The sequence below is a fragment of the Ruditapes philippinarum genome, unplaced genomic scaffold (assembly GCF_026571515.1).
Source record: "Ruditapes philippinarum isolate M1 unplaced genomic scaffold, ASM2657151v2 ctg4251_1_1_1_1, whole genome shotgun sequence".
NCBI classification, from domain to species: domain Eukaryota; kingdom Metazoa; phylum Mollusca; class Bivalvia; order Venerida; family Veneridae; genus Ruditapes; species Ruditapes philippinarum.
This window is the reverse complement of record NW_026863017.1, coordinates 22,509-38,560: the sequence shown is the minus strand read 5'-3', so window position 1 is coordinate 38,560 and position 16,052 is coordinate 22,509. Positions and strand designations below refer to the sequence as shown.

Genomic DNA, 16,052 nt, shown 5'->3' with positions numbered 1-16,052 from the left:
TATATATCCTTTGTAAGGTAACATATGATATAACAATACTCATTGGACTTTAATGATTGTAGATATCATTATTTGCGTTCCTTTCTATTTGTTATGCCTTAACAATTAACGATTATGTTCGGAGATAATTCGTTTGATGTTACTAAAGCGCGGCGTCAGTAGGCTGTTCAATACACGTGGCGTCAACTTACTGAACTGAATATGTTTGTTTCAAAATTTAACATAAAAAATATGTTTAAAACAGAAACTAGAATAGCTCAATAGGGAGAGAATCAGATTAATTAGTAATGCAGGGCGCACTGCTTCTGTCCTCGGTGGAACAGAAATTTCTCTATGGCATTGTTCTCGGACAATGAGTCTTATGGTCATTTGTCTCCCAACGCTGGTTCAGAAATCACGTTGGACAAGAAGTCAGTCGCTCGAGGAGAAATAAGTAGTTTCTAATTAGGTATCAAAAAAGTCGGTCATGTATATCGAATGCTGAGATATGACAAAAATTGTTATTAAAATCGGCTAAAATATTGCAAACAAAACAACAAAGAAAAACAAAACAAAGAAACACAACAACAAAACCCCGACCCCAACACCCCCACCCCCTCAAAAAAAAAAATTAAAATAAAATAACAAAAAAAACATATACACATGAACATGTCAGGAGTTAAAGCTTTAACAGAATATCTTGTACATATAATTTGTCATTGTGGAAGATGTAACATATGAAGGAATTGGTAAAATTTTAAGTTTTGGACGTTCGCAGATGTTTTTATATAGCGGTCATCACGGAGTCTTCAATGTGTCTCGTTAGTTCCATTCCATTAAAAGAGGCATTTTGTCTCCAAGTAAAACAAAAAGAATAATCGTAGAGTCATGAGTCGTACTCATGATTGAACATTTATGTTATAACTTTTTGATCTTTGTTTCTCTTTTAACTGTTCACGTCATGCATTATCTTTTGTGATGACGTTGGTCATTGGGGGCGATTCGAAGGGATGAAAATTGATTTTCACCTAATTTAGTGGTGCTCTTTACATCAATCGTGACTGCATACACATTTCATCTTTTATGTAAAACTCCGATTAAATGCACAAAATGTAGAACAAGTGTCATTATGAACATGTGTTCATATACGCCTATTTTGATTCAATATGGTGACAAAAGAAAGTGATAACTTTCATTCTTTACAAACTTTTGTTTTACTTTTCCTTTATTACTTGAAATAGAAAGAAGATAAAAGCTGATGAAAGCCGCAATTACATATGCTGATAATGTTTGATTCCCTATAAATGCTGGAAGTGTTAATACAAAATCAACATTTTAGGAAATATTTCCTAAATCTAGCAGAAGAAGCAAAGCATTAAGGTATGTACAGTTATGTATTTATTTATTCATTGTTTGTATATTCCATGTTTTAAAATTTGTTACTTCAAGTTTCGACAAAATACTTTTAAACTGAATTTACTTTTTCGAATATTCGTACTTAATTTAATTTTGATAAGTGGATTTTTGTTAAACGTTCGACGTTAACTTTTACTTCACTTTGTGTATTTAGAGGCCGTTAATGAATCATGTTTCTCAGTTAATTTATTGAAGGATCGAGTTGAAGTTTATACTGTGCAATCCAACGGCTAGCTTAACACTGTTTCAAAAAATAATAACTCTTTTAAAATGGGGCAAATATGTGCCTCAAAATGTTGTAGAAATTGATGTAGAACATTTAACATGCTTAACACTTAAAGAAGTAATGAATATGAAATGATTTGTGATAAAGGTAGCAAAACGTAAACACAATAAAATATTGACTTCCATACAAAATAAATCAGTATAAATGTACTCATTACAAAATGCCAAAGATTTTTTTTAATGAAAATTTTAAAAAAATGGCTCAGCTTTATAGCCAATAAGAGATCTTTGGAAAATGTTTAAGAATATCAAAAATAAGAATAAAAACGTTTTTCATTAGCATTTTCAGACTTTATGACGATATTCTAGCAAATTAATTTATTCAAATGCTTATAATGTATTTAACATTAAGCGGGTATTTCCGGTGTCTTTGTACATCACGTGATGATGTCAACACGTAAAGTTTGCAACTGTTTGTATGCTTACAAGTGTGCTGAAAAATTGTCAGTCCTGCAACACATGCATAGCATTTGTTTTATACAATATGTTAATTTTAAATCATTTCATTAATTTAAGGTCGAATATCGCATAATGATGCGCCTAGTTTCACTCGCTATTACCTTAGCCGTTTTCTTGGTGGATTCCTCGAAAGCTGGTACGTATTATATTTAATACAGTAACTTAGTAAAAATTAATAAATTAGCATGATAAGTAGCACAATTAGCATAATAATTAACTAAATCAGATGAATTAAACGGTTTAAAGAATATAACATTGAGTCGTAAGAGATGCTGCTTTTCACATTGTCTTTTATAATCTTTTTCAGACATGTAAAGTCTGTAATTGTCAAATAGCTTTTAATTTGTTGTTGATTTTTCGGAATAATCGCCACTTTTCAGAATTCGTATGTCACCACTGGACTGAAGAAGACTACAATGCGATGCCCCAAGGTCGTACACCAGAGGATGAAAGACAATATTGTGAAGATGTCTTAGGCTATGTGTTTACACAAGGAGAAAATGAATTCTATCCAAAATGTGGACAATGCTGGTGCTGTAAACCAGATGGTATATTGATTTAAAATGTGTTTTACGATTTATGTTTTTATGACTATCTTAATTATTTTCATTTCCAAGACAGAGAGTTTAACTGTCCATCATCTTGTGATTCTTCAGCTTGTGCCCGGCATAAATACTTCTCAACTAATTTTAAATTCAACTTTCGTTAATTAAGAATTACCATAAATCATTGTACCAAATTGTCACCTAAGTGCAGTAACAGACTAAAGCCTTACATAATTTAATAGGAGATAACCCGGCTAAATGGCTTTCTGACGCAGGTAATTACTTAGTTTTAAATGATAGATTTAAACTATTTTTATTTCTTAAAAATTCAAACAACACAGAGAGTAATACTGTCCCACCAGCGTGCTTTTCTTCAGCTGGCGTCTGGTATACAGACTTTTCAACAAACATTAAATTCAACTTCTTTCTGTGTCACAATAACTTCCGAAATTAACGCTTGAACACAATTAAGAGCGTTACTAAAGTAGCTGACATTTTGGAATGTGTATGAATTATAAGTGCATAATACATGTATATCACTTATCGATGTCACCACATTTACGTATTTGAAAGCTCATGTGAATGGAATCGGAGCCAATACTATAACTCTTTCTGGAAACCTTTCTAGAGTAGTCAATCGACTTCGTGAAAGAGATCATGCTTACATGAATAACGTATAACTAATTCCGTCGGTAATTTATTACCTATGCAGCATACAAAGGTCCTACGATCAACTTGAATTGTACATCCTCGGTTAAGAACCCTTTGGTAATATCGATTTCAATTTGTACCAAAAGTGATAGAAAAGTGTGTGTTCATATTTTAACGTATGAGTTGTTATGCGATTTTATCTGCGGTTTAAACAAAAATAAGATCCATATAAGCATATATATAAGTTTTTTGCAACACAGGCATATCGAGACAATAGTGAATTATATGGCATGAATAATCATTCAATAATACTTATATTTGCCATGTTTTATGCCATATTTGTGCTCATTTGTTTTACATTGCAGGAGAGGAACTTCTGGTTAATGAAGATTTGGTATGCTACCACTGGACTGAAGAAGACAACAAAGCGATGCCCCAAGGTCGTACAGCAGAGGATGAAAAATATTATTGTGAAGATGTTTTAGGCTATACGTTTTCAAAAGGAGATTATGTAAACTACCCGAACTGCGGGACATGTTGGTGTTGTAGACCAAAAGGTATCAACTTCATTGTTTTCAGTCTCGTGTATGTTATTACAAACTAAACAAAAGAACAAGTTATTCTTTCATTTCTAGGGCATATTGGCCTTTGCATTATTTTCGTTAATATTGGTCCATTCACGTTTGCTCACAAGGATTGTCTTTTGCATTTTCTGATAAAAGCAACAATAAAAAAAAATCAAATATTTCGTGAAATGATATATTTTCCTCTTCGTGAGATCACTTTAAAGTACTAAGAGATAACAGTATAAACTATCCTAATAAACTTAGATGGATATGGAAGAAAATAAACGCAAACAAACTCTGTTTTTGTCGGGTTTTAAGTCTTTCAAGCTTTGCTGGTGGATGGAGACCTACGTGGCCTTCCGTGTATTATATCATGCACGAACGGGCACCTGAATAGAACCTCCGACGTTCCGTACGCTAGCATGAATGAATCCAAAGTACCTGTCGGGATTCGAACTCACAGAGGTGAGGGGCAAGTAGATTGAAGTCAACGACATTAAGCACTTGGCCACAGAAGCCCCGACATTATTAACTAATATTAATTGTGCATTACATCTTATTTTTGAGTGAAGTAGTAAGCCGGCTCTAGGACTGACGTAAGATATGCTGCTAAATGTAATCACATTCATGGCATTCTTAACAATGGTATTCATTTATATGATATTTTTCTCTTGATAATAAAGACACGCGCGTCAAACAAGTCAATAATAAAACTGTATTATCTGCTTGACACACGCTATGGATCGTTAATTTAATATCAATTCGAAATGGATCTACCATGTCAGTTTTTTACTTGAAGAATTTGTCCTTTAAAGTTTTTGTATGTCACCACTGGACTGAAGAAGACTACAAAGCGATGCCCCAAGGTCGTACACCAGAGGATGAAAGACAATATTGTGAAGATGTTTTAGGCTATACGTTTACACAAGGACAAAATGAAGAGTATCCAGAATGTGGGGAATGCTGGTGTTGTAAACCAGAAAGGTATTTTCTCATTTTTCCATCATTGATGTATCATTTTAAGTATATTTTTCCTACTATGCCGTAAAGGACATAAATGTACATTTTACTATTGTTCCACATGTAGCATTTTACTTCTTTCTATAAAGGATATATATGTAGTATTTTCCAGTTTTTCAGTAAAAGATAATTGTAAGCTTATTATTTTGAGGTATCAAAAATATAGGAATGTGCTCTTAAATTGCAGATCTTTTTTTATTCCAGTATTGTTCAATATACTGTCCAACTGTTTTAAGCATTGATAGCTTTTTGTTGGTTTTTTTGCAGTTAAAGTGCAAAGATGGCTTCTTCGCTCAAAGAGCAACCTTTCTGGACGAAATAGTCGATTTATTTTATTCATGAATGTGTTAATAGTGCTCTTAAATAAATGATTAAAATTTATTTACTCAAGTTGAACATTTTTGTTTCCTACTAAAACTAGTGGCACTTTTGTTTCAAACAGGCTCATGGTCAATGACTTTTCAAGGCAAAATAATCACTTGACAGTGGTCCAAAAATGCAGTATTAACCATATAAAATTAAAAGCACCAACCATTGTATTCTGAACGTCATGAAATCAATAAAACCATACAATGAACTAGATATGTCCATTGGACACAGATGCCCACACACTCCATTGTCAGTCTACTGACGTACAGCAGGACAGTATGACGGAGGACAAAGGAAGGTAATTCTACATGACCTACCCTTGCCCTTTAAGTGGTTGGAGCATAATAACCGACATCAAATATTTCCAATGTTGACTTCTTAATCATTTTCCGCGAAAAATTTCTTCCGCGAATTCAAATACACATTCAGTATTCCCAAAATTAAGAATTTCAAATCTCAATATTACATCCCTAATTGTGCTTAAAATGAAATAAAAAAAACACGCAAAATTTCAGGTGCACAACTACACATACTGACCAACAGTCCTGTAAATTTCATGACTCTAGGTCAAATATATCTTGAGATATCCTAGGCACAATTTGAAAATTGCAAATTTATACTAAGCCAATGGCAATAACACAACTGAATTAATCCACAAGCAAAATCAAAGGCATCGTCGGATACCCACGATTGATAAACATGTCACATAACATGCAATCTGATGAATGATAATGGTTCGGCCGTGGGTATCCGACGATGAATCAAAGGTGCACGTCCTTACATGCTGGTTCGTTGATTCTATCTGTAGCAATTTTAAAGGTTTACATGACACAACATTTAGGAAGGAATTTTACTAAAGCAATAACTCTACAAATCTGAATAAATAAAAATGCAAGCAAACTCCCAGGTGAGCAACTACACATGCTGACCAAGATTTCTATCAAGTTTCCTGACTCTAGGTCAATATACTGTTTGGGCTACGCGCGACCAAAGTTGAAAATTGCAAATTTTAACTAAGTCAAGGGCAATGACTACAACTTTTGAATGAATACACAAGCTAATCCTAAGGTACACAACAAAACATGCTGATCAACATCTCTGTAAAGTTTCACGACTACATGTCATATACTTTTTGGGTGAGGCGTGAAAAAAGTTGAAATTTTCACTAAGTCCAGGGCAATAGCTCTCCAAATAATGCATAAATCCACAAGCAAACCACCAGATGTACAACTACACGTGCTGACCAACACTTCTGTAAAAATTCATGACTCTTGGTCAAATACCTTTTCAGCTATGTGCAACACAAATTGAAAATTTTTACTATGAAAGGGCAATAACTCAGTTACAGGTTCAAATCATAAGGACTTCAATTAAACAAATGTCATTTTCCAGAGGATAAATATGCACTACAATTTCCTACAATGTTTTATATTTCCTTGCCCAGCTTTGTTCAGGCATTCTCATGCTATGATTAGTTGTGTCTCTTGTATTCAACTTTAGGATGCATTCATTTATTCTTTTTTGGACAGATTTTAAAACATTATTTGGGTCACATCTAAGCGATTGGTCCTCAATCAAACAGGCTTTTCCTGTATAACTAATTGTTAATTACCAATGCCTGGGCCAAGTGACCACCTATTTATCCCACTTGATTTCTGAATCAATGGTCATTATAAGACTCATGGTCCGAGATCAGTTATCACAGAAAAGATTTCACCACAACAGAGTATCAAACCAGTCACCCCTGGTGAGACTAGGATTTACGGTAAAGGGTCAACCCGGCCGTTAACCAACTAAGCATAGGTAAACTCAACACAATATGGAAACAAGCCCCTTGACACCAAAGATATTTTGTCTACAACTGAAACACATGGATATAAATAGAAAATAAAATTACTTATCACATATTTTATTCATTTGATAAGTGATAATCCATGAGATATAGTTCTGGTCTTGAGTGCATACATCAGAACAACGGCTAGATTGTACACTCATACCAATTGTAAGAAAAGGCAAACAGAGGTTTTCAACTCTTCATAGTGCCAAAGTTTTCTAACAAGAACATGTTTATTAAACACAAATGCCCCTGGCTCAGATTCTTGTTAATAAAACCGAGTGACCACAAACTCAATCCAAACTTAAAGGACCAGCTTAGGTATGTTTCTTGTAAATATGAGACATTGGTAAAAAAATACAAAGGCTGTATAAACACGAACTTGTTTGTCAAATACAAATGCCTTCCCCCTCCTCCGCCCCTCGCTCTGATTCTTGTCAGTAAACATGCGTCAAAAGATGTTGACCGATTCACTTACTTATGAACAGAAAAATTGCCAAAAAATTGTAAACACAGTCGTGTAACTCGACAGGTAATTGTGAAAAAATCTAAATTGGTAAGTCATTGCTATGACTTGAAATATTCAACTTGGTCAAATATATATAAATGCAAGACTTTACCTTGAACCCAGTGACCCCAAACTCAATCTAAACTTAAAGGACCAATTTAGGTATGTTCCTTGTTAATAAGAGACATTGATAAATAAATTACAAAGGTTTTTTTAAACACGAATGTTTTTGTTAAATACAAATGCCCGGGTCAGACACTTGTCAAAAATGTTTACCCATTCACTAAGTTATGAACAGAAAAATTGCCAAAAACATTGTAAACACAGTTATAAACTTGACAGAGTCATGGCGTGTTTTATAAATATGAAAAATGTAAGTTGGCAAGTCATTGCTATGTCTTGTGACGATGTACTTTATCAAATGTATATATAAATGCAAGACTACCTTAAAACCAGTGAGCACAAACTACATCCTAACTTCAATTTATAAATGTCCCTTGTAACTATGAGACATTGGTAAAAAATATACAAAGGCTTACAAAAAAAGAGTAAAAAATCTATTGTCAGCACAAAAGATATTGGCCTTGTTACTCCCAGCACTAGACCACACAAGGTGTGTTTCTTCCAAAAATGAAAAATATCAGTCTATAAATAAAGTTTGCATAAACCAATGTGCAAAAATCTATTTTTAGCACCCTTGACCTTACCCCTTTCTCAATCCAAAGGAAGAAGACCATGCACGATATCTTCCAACCAAATAAAGGCTGTATGGGCAAACGTGTAAAAATCATTTTCGTTTTTTTATTACTGGCGACCTTCATACATTTCAATCCAAAAAAAAATTACATATCATCTTTACAATCTTTACAAATATGAAAAACATCAGGCAAAAGAGAAAGGCCGTTTTAGCAAATGTGTAGAAATCAATTATGGGCCTTCACGACCTTGATCCACTGACACCTAACTCAATCAAAAGGAAGAATACCGTGTAAGCTATCATCCTTCACAATATGAAAGACATATGTCCTTAAATAAAGGTTGTATATGTAAAAGTGTAAATTTTTTTCATTTATTTTTTTGCAAAGGCGACCCTTCCAATTAACCCTTAACTCAATCCAAATGAATGAGACAATGCAAGTTTTCAAATATGAAAAATATCAGGCAAAAAAATAATGGCTGTATAAGCAAATAATTATGTAGAAATCTATTATTGGCATTCTTGACCTTGACCGACTGACCCTTAACTCAATCACTAGGAAGAATACCTTGCAAGTTATCTTCCTAACAAATATGAAAGATGTCAATAACTAAAGGCTGTTTAGGGAAAAGTGTGAAAATCTATTTACCACAGATGACCTTGACCCAACTGACCCATAACTCCATCCAAATGAAAAAAAATCTAAATTTCATGTACCAAATCTAAGACATCAGACATAAGATTTCACCTGTAAAAGTGTAAAAATCTATTTTTAACATGAGTGACATTGACCCAAAATGACCCCTTAATCCAAAAGGAAAGGTCCTCCCTTGGCATGTCTGTATTGAACACAAAAAACATCAACTTTAAAAAATAAAGGCTGTACGAGTATCAGCAGAAAACGTTAAAATTTATTTCTTACAACAATGACCTTGACCCCAGTGACCCCTTTCTCCACAAAACATAAGAGGACCATTGAAGGTATCTATCAAATATAGAAGATATTTAACTTAAATAACCTCGCAATATTGTGTACTTTGTATTGATAAGTGAAAAAATTATGAGACCATTAGTATAGATAGAACTTGAGATATATCAAACTTTCTGGTTTAGGTTAACAGTTTTGATTTTCAAACAGTAATGCCATAGTTATGTTACCTACCCAGAACATGTACATTATATTGGTGAGGAAGTGTGTAAATAATAAAGCCATTGGTACAGGTAGGACTTTGGAAAAATCCAACTTGCCATTTTAGGTTAACATGGTACATATGGATAGACAGACAGATATTTCAATTAATATATGCCTGGGGGCATTAAAAGTATTGCTTTAATGCAAAGGTTTTTTATGCAAAACAGTTAAAACTGCTAAATATATATATTTTTTTTCAAATTTATTCTAGAAAGGTTCAAGTCTATTCGATGGGAACTTTTCCATTCCACTTCCTGAACATTTGTCAAAACTAGGATCATGTGGGAAAACCTGGTTGCATCCCCAGTAGAGTTCAAAACCACGACCTCCACGTTGAGAGGCATACAACTTAACCACTAGGCTAGATCACAAGCTTTATGACAATGTAGAACAGACATTGGGCTAAACACAGTAACTCCAACCTTTCCTTAAAACTGTATAGCGAAAAACATGTTTTCTGTCATAACAATTCTAACAGCACTGCAAAAGCATAAATATGGTCATCTAAAATTGTCACATCAAGACTCTAACTCTCATTCCCTACATCTGGAAAGTCTTGCCAGTATCCTGCATAAGAGTACATATTTTCCAATCCTGCTGACAAAATCATAGATATGGTCATCTAAAATTGTCACGTGAAGACTCGAACCCACGTTCTCTACATGTGTAAAGTCTTGCCGGCCTCCTGCATAAGAGTACACAATTTCTCATCCTGCGCCAAGTTAAGTCCGCTGCCCTGTATGAGGCCTTGTAGCACATTGTTTTGAATGTAGTTCAGTTGTAGTTTGGCCTGCATCACTTCATGAATGCTAAAATACAATAATAAAATAATATTTTTCTTCTCTTTTTTCCCATCATCATTTTACTCTTAAAACAAAGAAAGAAATTTTATATAAAAATTGTTTGCACAATATGTGAAAAGTTTGAGAGTTGATACATATTTGCTGGCTCAAACCTTTGACATTTAACTGTTACCTTGACCTTTAACTGTTTAACTGTTACCTTGACCTTTAACAGTTACCTTGACTATAAACTGTTACCTTGACCTTAAACAGTAACATTGACCTTTAACTGCATCATTGACCTTGAATGTGGGCGTCTGGCAAGTGAATTTTTCACAATGTCTAAACGAGCTAAACATTTGACATTAGTACTTTCAATATGCCTAAATCTGTTCAAAAGATATAGAGTTGACACAGTTTCTTTTTGGCTTTAACTTTGGACTATTGTCTTGAAATTTTAAATTTGGGGCAACTGAAACCTGGGTCCCAGCACTTTGCCTGAATGAGGAGCACATTTGACCCAAATATCAAGAATCAAACACACCAAATAACACTAGATTTTTCAAACAAAGAACCCAGCAAGAAATGATTTAAATAGAAATTAACCAAATCTATTTTTTTATCCTCGACAGCTCAGGCAGACAAAGAGATAGGCAATCAGGGTACATGTATAATATTTTTAAACCCTTCAGCCATTTGCAAAAAATGGCGATAAAATATTTTATAACATATACCACGGTGCAGGAGTGTAATAAAACCATTTAACAAAACCAATATTAATATTGACATAAAATTTGTATTTACCTTTTACCATCTGCGTCAGTTGTCAATGCTTTTAACTCCTCTTCTTTGGCTCTCCGTTTCTCCTCGATCTCCGAATATAATTTTCTGCATTTCATTTTTAGAGCTGTTAAATAAATGAAAAAGTGTCTTAAAATATAGTACTATTAATTTTACACCTTACAAAACTTGACTAATAAACTTCAAATATCTGCACCACATATTTTAATAGAAATTCTAAGTGGATCAAATCTTAAATATTAAGGTAGTCTTACTGCTGTGCTCTGTGGTCAAGTGGTTAATGTTGTTGACTACAACCACTTGCCTCTCACAACGACATTAACCACGCTGCCACAGAGGCCTGTTTGCTGCATTATTCTAACATCTCGTACATAAAAATGTGTAATATCAAATCGGTCCAAACAAAGAGAGAAAATAAACCCTTAGCATGCAAGCGCTTTAGGATTCCACCTGTGCGACCAGTGCAGAACAAGATCAACTAGCATACCCTTTGCTGTCGGATCATGGTATGCACTGTTTGCGACTGAGCCAGTACATATTTTGAAATATTCCTAAAAGTTATGAATGGTTTTGGTTTTGTCCAGATTGGAAGATCATGTCATTTACTTATCTTTACCGTATATAGGAATTTCTCATTATCAGAACTTTCCAATTTCAAACAGAAAACAGACCATAAAACAAAAACAAAAATCAACAAAGAGAGCGTTCAAGAGAAGTGTTTAATAAACTTTGTTATATTTCTGTAGGTCAAAGATATAAGACAATGTGGAATAATAATTTCATACACAAATTTTTCAGTTTTAGTTTCTCAAGGTCAGCAATATATGATTAAAGCATTATACAACTAATTTTTACGGTTTCATGAATAATACCGTATAAGTTGGTTAATTTTGCGACTTGGAAATATTTGCCATTTTTGCAAACTAAAATTATTCACAAATATTTGATCGCGCAAAAAATATTTATTTTTAGGCAAACTTTCTTCTATCATTTGAAATCAATGTTTTCATAAAGCATCTTACATGAATAAGTTTGACTGTTCAATTATTGAAATTGATATTTCTCATTACTTGTTTGTTTAAGTTTGGTCTTAATAAATCACAAATGTGTTAATGAAACAATAAATGTGTTAGTAACACAGTAGGTTATTCATATAACAAAAACTGTTTCAAAATATGACTACAAAGTGTAATAAGGTCCTTTATCAAATTAACAACAAACAAAAGGACCCGACTGGTAATAAGTTAATGAATTCTTGTTTGAAAATAAAACAAATGATCTAGAATTAAAACAAAGTTACATCCAGACCATCAGATTTAACAGTTGTAATCACAGTAAATCTATTCGCTGAATAGGGATACAGTTTTGCCACATGAGTATTAGTCAATTATTAAAAATATATATGTATACAAAAAGTTACCTTTTCTTTTCTAAAGTTTCTGAGTCATCGTGGCCAGTGAGTTTACATTGAAGAACAGATAATGTCACCTCATTCAAACATTCTCTGAAATAAATGGAGATTTAATCATAAATCGTAGCTTTACTGTAAAACAAGAGCTGTCCATACTTGACACTAAGGAAAGAGGCATAACTCTGTAAAAAATGTAAAAAGTATATACCAATTCACAAGTATGGCAACATTTGTCATAAATCCTTTATTAACACTAAACCTGTTTACTTCATATTATGAATTTGCCCTGTTTTGAATTTGGAACAGTTCATTCTGGGTCTAAGGGATTTCAACATCAACTTTAAATGTTTATCTTGATATCCCCAAAAATGATAATGGAATGTACCAAAATTGGAAGCTGAACATGTTCATTCAAGAAATTCAGCAGTTTCAGAGTAAAGGTTAAGTCTGTTATATAAAAGTCATATTGCGATGTTCGGGGAAGAACTCTGGCTTTCTGTCCATTCTTTTTTCTCCAAGAAAAAGGCTTCATTTGAGTTGAACCACCGATGGATTACTCACAAGACGGAATCCAAAGTACCAAAAATGAGATGAACGGAATCCCTAAAGAATGCCCAAAACCACAAAACTAAAAATGTTAGCAACAGACGAGACAGATTTAGTCACAGTACAGACAAATCAAAATAAAGGTGCAGAATGTACACCAGAGGTACCTGCAGCACCTAAACCAGCACCAAGAAGGTCTACTAGAGATAAGAAGCCTCCAGAGCCAGCAGCAGTGAAGTGCATATGATACCAAGCTGGTGACTTTAACAATCCGAAAACAAAGGAATCTATGTAACCTAAGTTTTAGTGTCACGTACCCTTTCAGTATAAGTTCTCTGCCATCATTTAATGTGCTGTGTTGTAGTAAATCTTCTTTCAGCTGATCATATCTGAAATAAGTGTGATGGAAAGGTAAATTACATCTACAGGAAAGCATAAAAAATATACTGTTTTACATTCAGTTTAGAAGCTTGACCTCCAAGAATGATCTTAATCATAGAGCCACTTGTCTGACTTGAAACACAATGTCTTATCCAGATAAACATTTGTGCCGAGTTATATCAGACTTACTCTATTCATAACCTAGGTACATCTTGGTTTATACAAAATTTATTTAAAATGTGATGTTCTACATCCTTTCCTTTTTGATAATTAGAATTTATTTTAGTTTGACTGTGAAGGAAGCTTAAAGACACACTTACAAATCTGTTCCTGGAACCAACCAGTACTGAATTCAGTTACAAATGTAAAGATTCTTGTTCAAGGAAACCAGACTTTGAACCCATGTGGATAGCGATCCCTAGATAACTAGTCTGACGTGTTTACCACTCGAAAATTCTGCCATTTACAACTTGCATTCTGTACAATACTGCTGCCTCCTTCAACCCTCGAAACAGAAATGGCACATCCCCTTTCTGGCAAACCCCCTGATGTACCTTTTTGATAGGGGACGACGTCGAAAAAGTGATCACCATTACTCAAACAAAACAGTGTTTGAGGCCTTAATAGGGCGTTTTGTCACTGTTGGAGGCCTCAAAAGGGGGGGGGCGAAAGCGCGTTGTTACAATATCTCGTTAAATATGAGATAAAGGGTTAAAGGTAAACCCGGTTTAAGCTTTGTTTAGTTGCATAGCTCAAGAAAATTGTCTTCAATGGTGAGTGAGATACTTCGATCTCCTTTTGTTCTATGATTTTCTATGATTTTCTTAATCTGATTTTCTTTTGTACACAATAGTTCATAAATCTTAACTATCGTCTAGCATTTGACAAAGTGAAAGCTAATTGGGCTCATTTGTTCAATAGAGAGAAAAAATAGTGTAATAATAAATTATTATCATGAGAAAGAAATGACAACTTGTCTCGAACTTATACGACCTACCTTCGACAGAAGGACCAATATGGGGAGCTTTATGGAGTCATTCATTTGCAACATTTTAGAATTATTTTAATTTAATCAGTATATCAAAGCTTTGACTTATTATTATAATGTAAAGCCTGATTAACGACTGACAAGTTACTACGGGTATCAAAGCGTCAGGCGAAGGAACTAGAGACTAACGTAACAAACTCTCCTCAGCATTTACTTCCCTTGATCAGTACAGTATACAACACCGCCATCAAGCATATCATTTTATAGTTAGACGTATGACCGTCGAACACACAATGGGAATATCTTACATCAAGACGGGCAAAACTGTGATTTTTTTTAAATCACCAAGTTTTTATTTTAGTATTAGATAATAATTTTTTTCACGGGACATGCTGCTTTAGACCGTTCCTGTAGTGAGTTCAGTGCATAGGATTTTATCTAAACATTATCTGCGTTGTTCAGAGTTACGTCACTTAAGTTTCTTATCTGGATGGGTTTTAAGAATTTAAGATTTTTTGAGGGGGTGCATTCACTTTCTTACCCATTAATTGTCAAAAAGTGACATTCTCGATACTTGGCCTATAAAAATATTGTCAAATGTTTTGTATGCGGTTTATCAAAGTACAATAAACTTTGTTTTTGTTACTTCTCTTAGATGTGGTAGTTTTTGGTATTTTGTTTTAGGTTTGTCTGCTGCTTTTTTTGTTTATGTTGTTGTTGTTTTAATTCTGGTTGCGAGGGTGTTGTTTGTTTTATTTATTTATTTATTTATTTATTTATTTATGTATTTATTTATTTATTTAATTATTTATTTTTCTAAGAAATACTGGGATTTAGAAGGTTGAATACCGTCGGTCGTACATTCTGCACGCATAATATACAAGCTGTCTTGGCTCTTTTCTGGTGGCAATGGACAGTATTGATCAATTTCAGCAAATAAATTTTTCATCATTTGATTTACACTTTAATGAATAAATGTGAAGTGTGTTTGTTATGTGATATTTATCGTTCAGATCTAATATAACGTATCAGGATTGTAAAAATTATTGTATGTATTTCAACGTAGTTTGAAAAGTGAAAAACCTGTTCTTTTTGTTATATATAAAACATGTTATTTATCAATCAGATTTGTCCCCAAATACTGACAATATGAAAATCTAAGTCTTACAAATTATGTTGAGTGAAAACTATTTGTAATGTAAGGTAACATTTGGAATTGAGAAATTTTTCCTTAAATGTTGATTTTGAAGATACACATTGCAGCTATTTGTATGGAAGGAAACACTATCAGCATATGTAATCACAGCTTTCATAAGCTTTTATCTTCATAATGTTTCAAGAAACAAAAGGACAGTGAAACATCAGTTTGTAAAGAATGAAAGTTATCACGATATTACCATCATATGTATTAAATCAAAACCAGCCGAAAACCAACAAATTTTCATACTCACATTTATTTTATATTTTGAAGCGTGGGATTAATCTGATTCTCTCTCTATTGAGGTAAATGGTCATACAAAATATGTACGTATACCAATAATGATTGTTCCATTGTCATATATCAAAACGAGAAACATCTTGCAGATACCTTTCAAGTGTGTATGATTCGTGATATCTATCAG

The 16,052-nt window shown here is 33.4% G+C and overlaps 1 protein-coding gene and 1 long non-coding RNA gene across 2 annotated transcripts; one reads left to right on the top strand and one right to left on the bottom strand.

Moving 5' to 3' along the window:
* The first annotated feature begins 1,280 nt into the window (after positions 1-1,280).
* On the top strand, positions 1,281-5,302 carry LOC132720892 (uncharacterized). Its single transcript, XM_060705126.1, has 6 exons — positions 1,281-1,359; positions 2,197-2,275; positions 2,520-2,687; positions 3,701-3,892; positions 4,717-4,885; positions 5,189-5,302. Exons 2-6 carry the CDS (start codon positions 2,212-2,214, stop codon positions 5,190-5,192), a joined length of 597 nt encoding a protein of 198 aa, XP_060561109.1. The 5' UTR covers positions 1,281-1,359; positions 2,197-2,211; the 3' UTR covers positions 5,193-5,302.
* Positions 5,303-8,351: 3,049 nt separating this feature from the next.
* LOC132720890 (uncharacterized) lies at positions 8,352-13,530 on the bottom strand. The gene is made up of 4 exons (XR_009624396.1): positions 13,379-13,530; positions 12,525-12,608; positions 11,108-11,210; positions 8,352-10,330 (listed from the first exon to the last, which is right to left on the bottom strand). It is a non-coding gene; the product is annotated as an uncharacterized LOC132720890 (long non-coding RNA).
* Positions 13,531-16,052: the final 2,522 nt, after the last annotated feature.

Excerpts from the sequence above, each read along its gene's own strand:
- LOC132720892 (XM_060705126.1), top strand. The coding sequence starts at position 2,212 with ATGATGCGCCTAGTTTCACTCGCTATTACCTTAGCCGTTTTCTTGGTG. Across the intron at positions 2,276-2,519 it reads GGTGGATTCCTCGAAAGCTG|AATTCGTATGTCACCACTGG; the intron begins GTACGTATTATA and ends GCCACTTTTCAG. Across the intron at positions 2,688-3,700 it reads CTGGTGCTGTAAACCAGATG|GAGAGGAACTTCTGGTTAAT; the intron begins GTATATTGATTT and ends TTTACATTGCAG.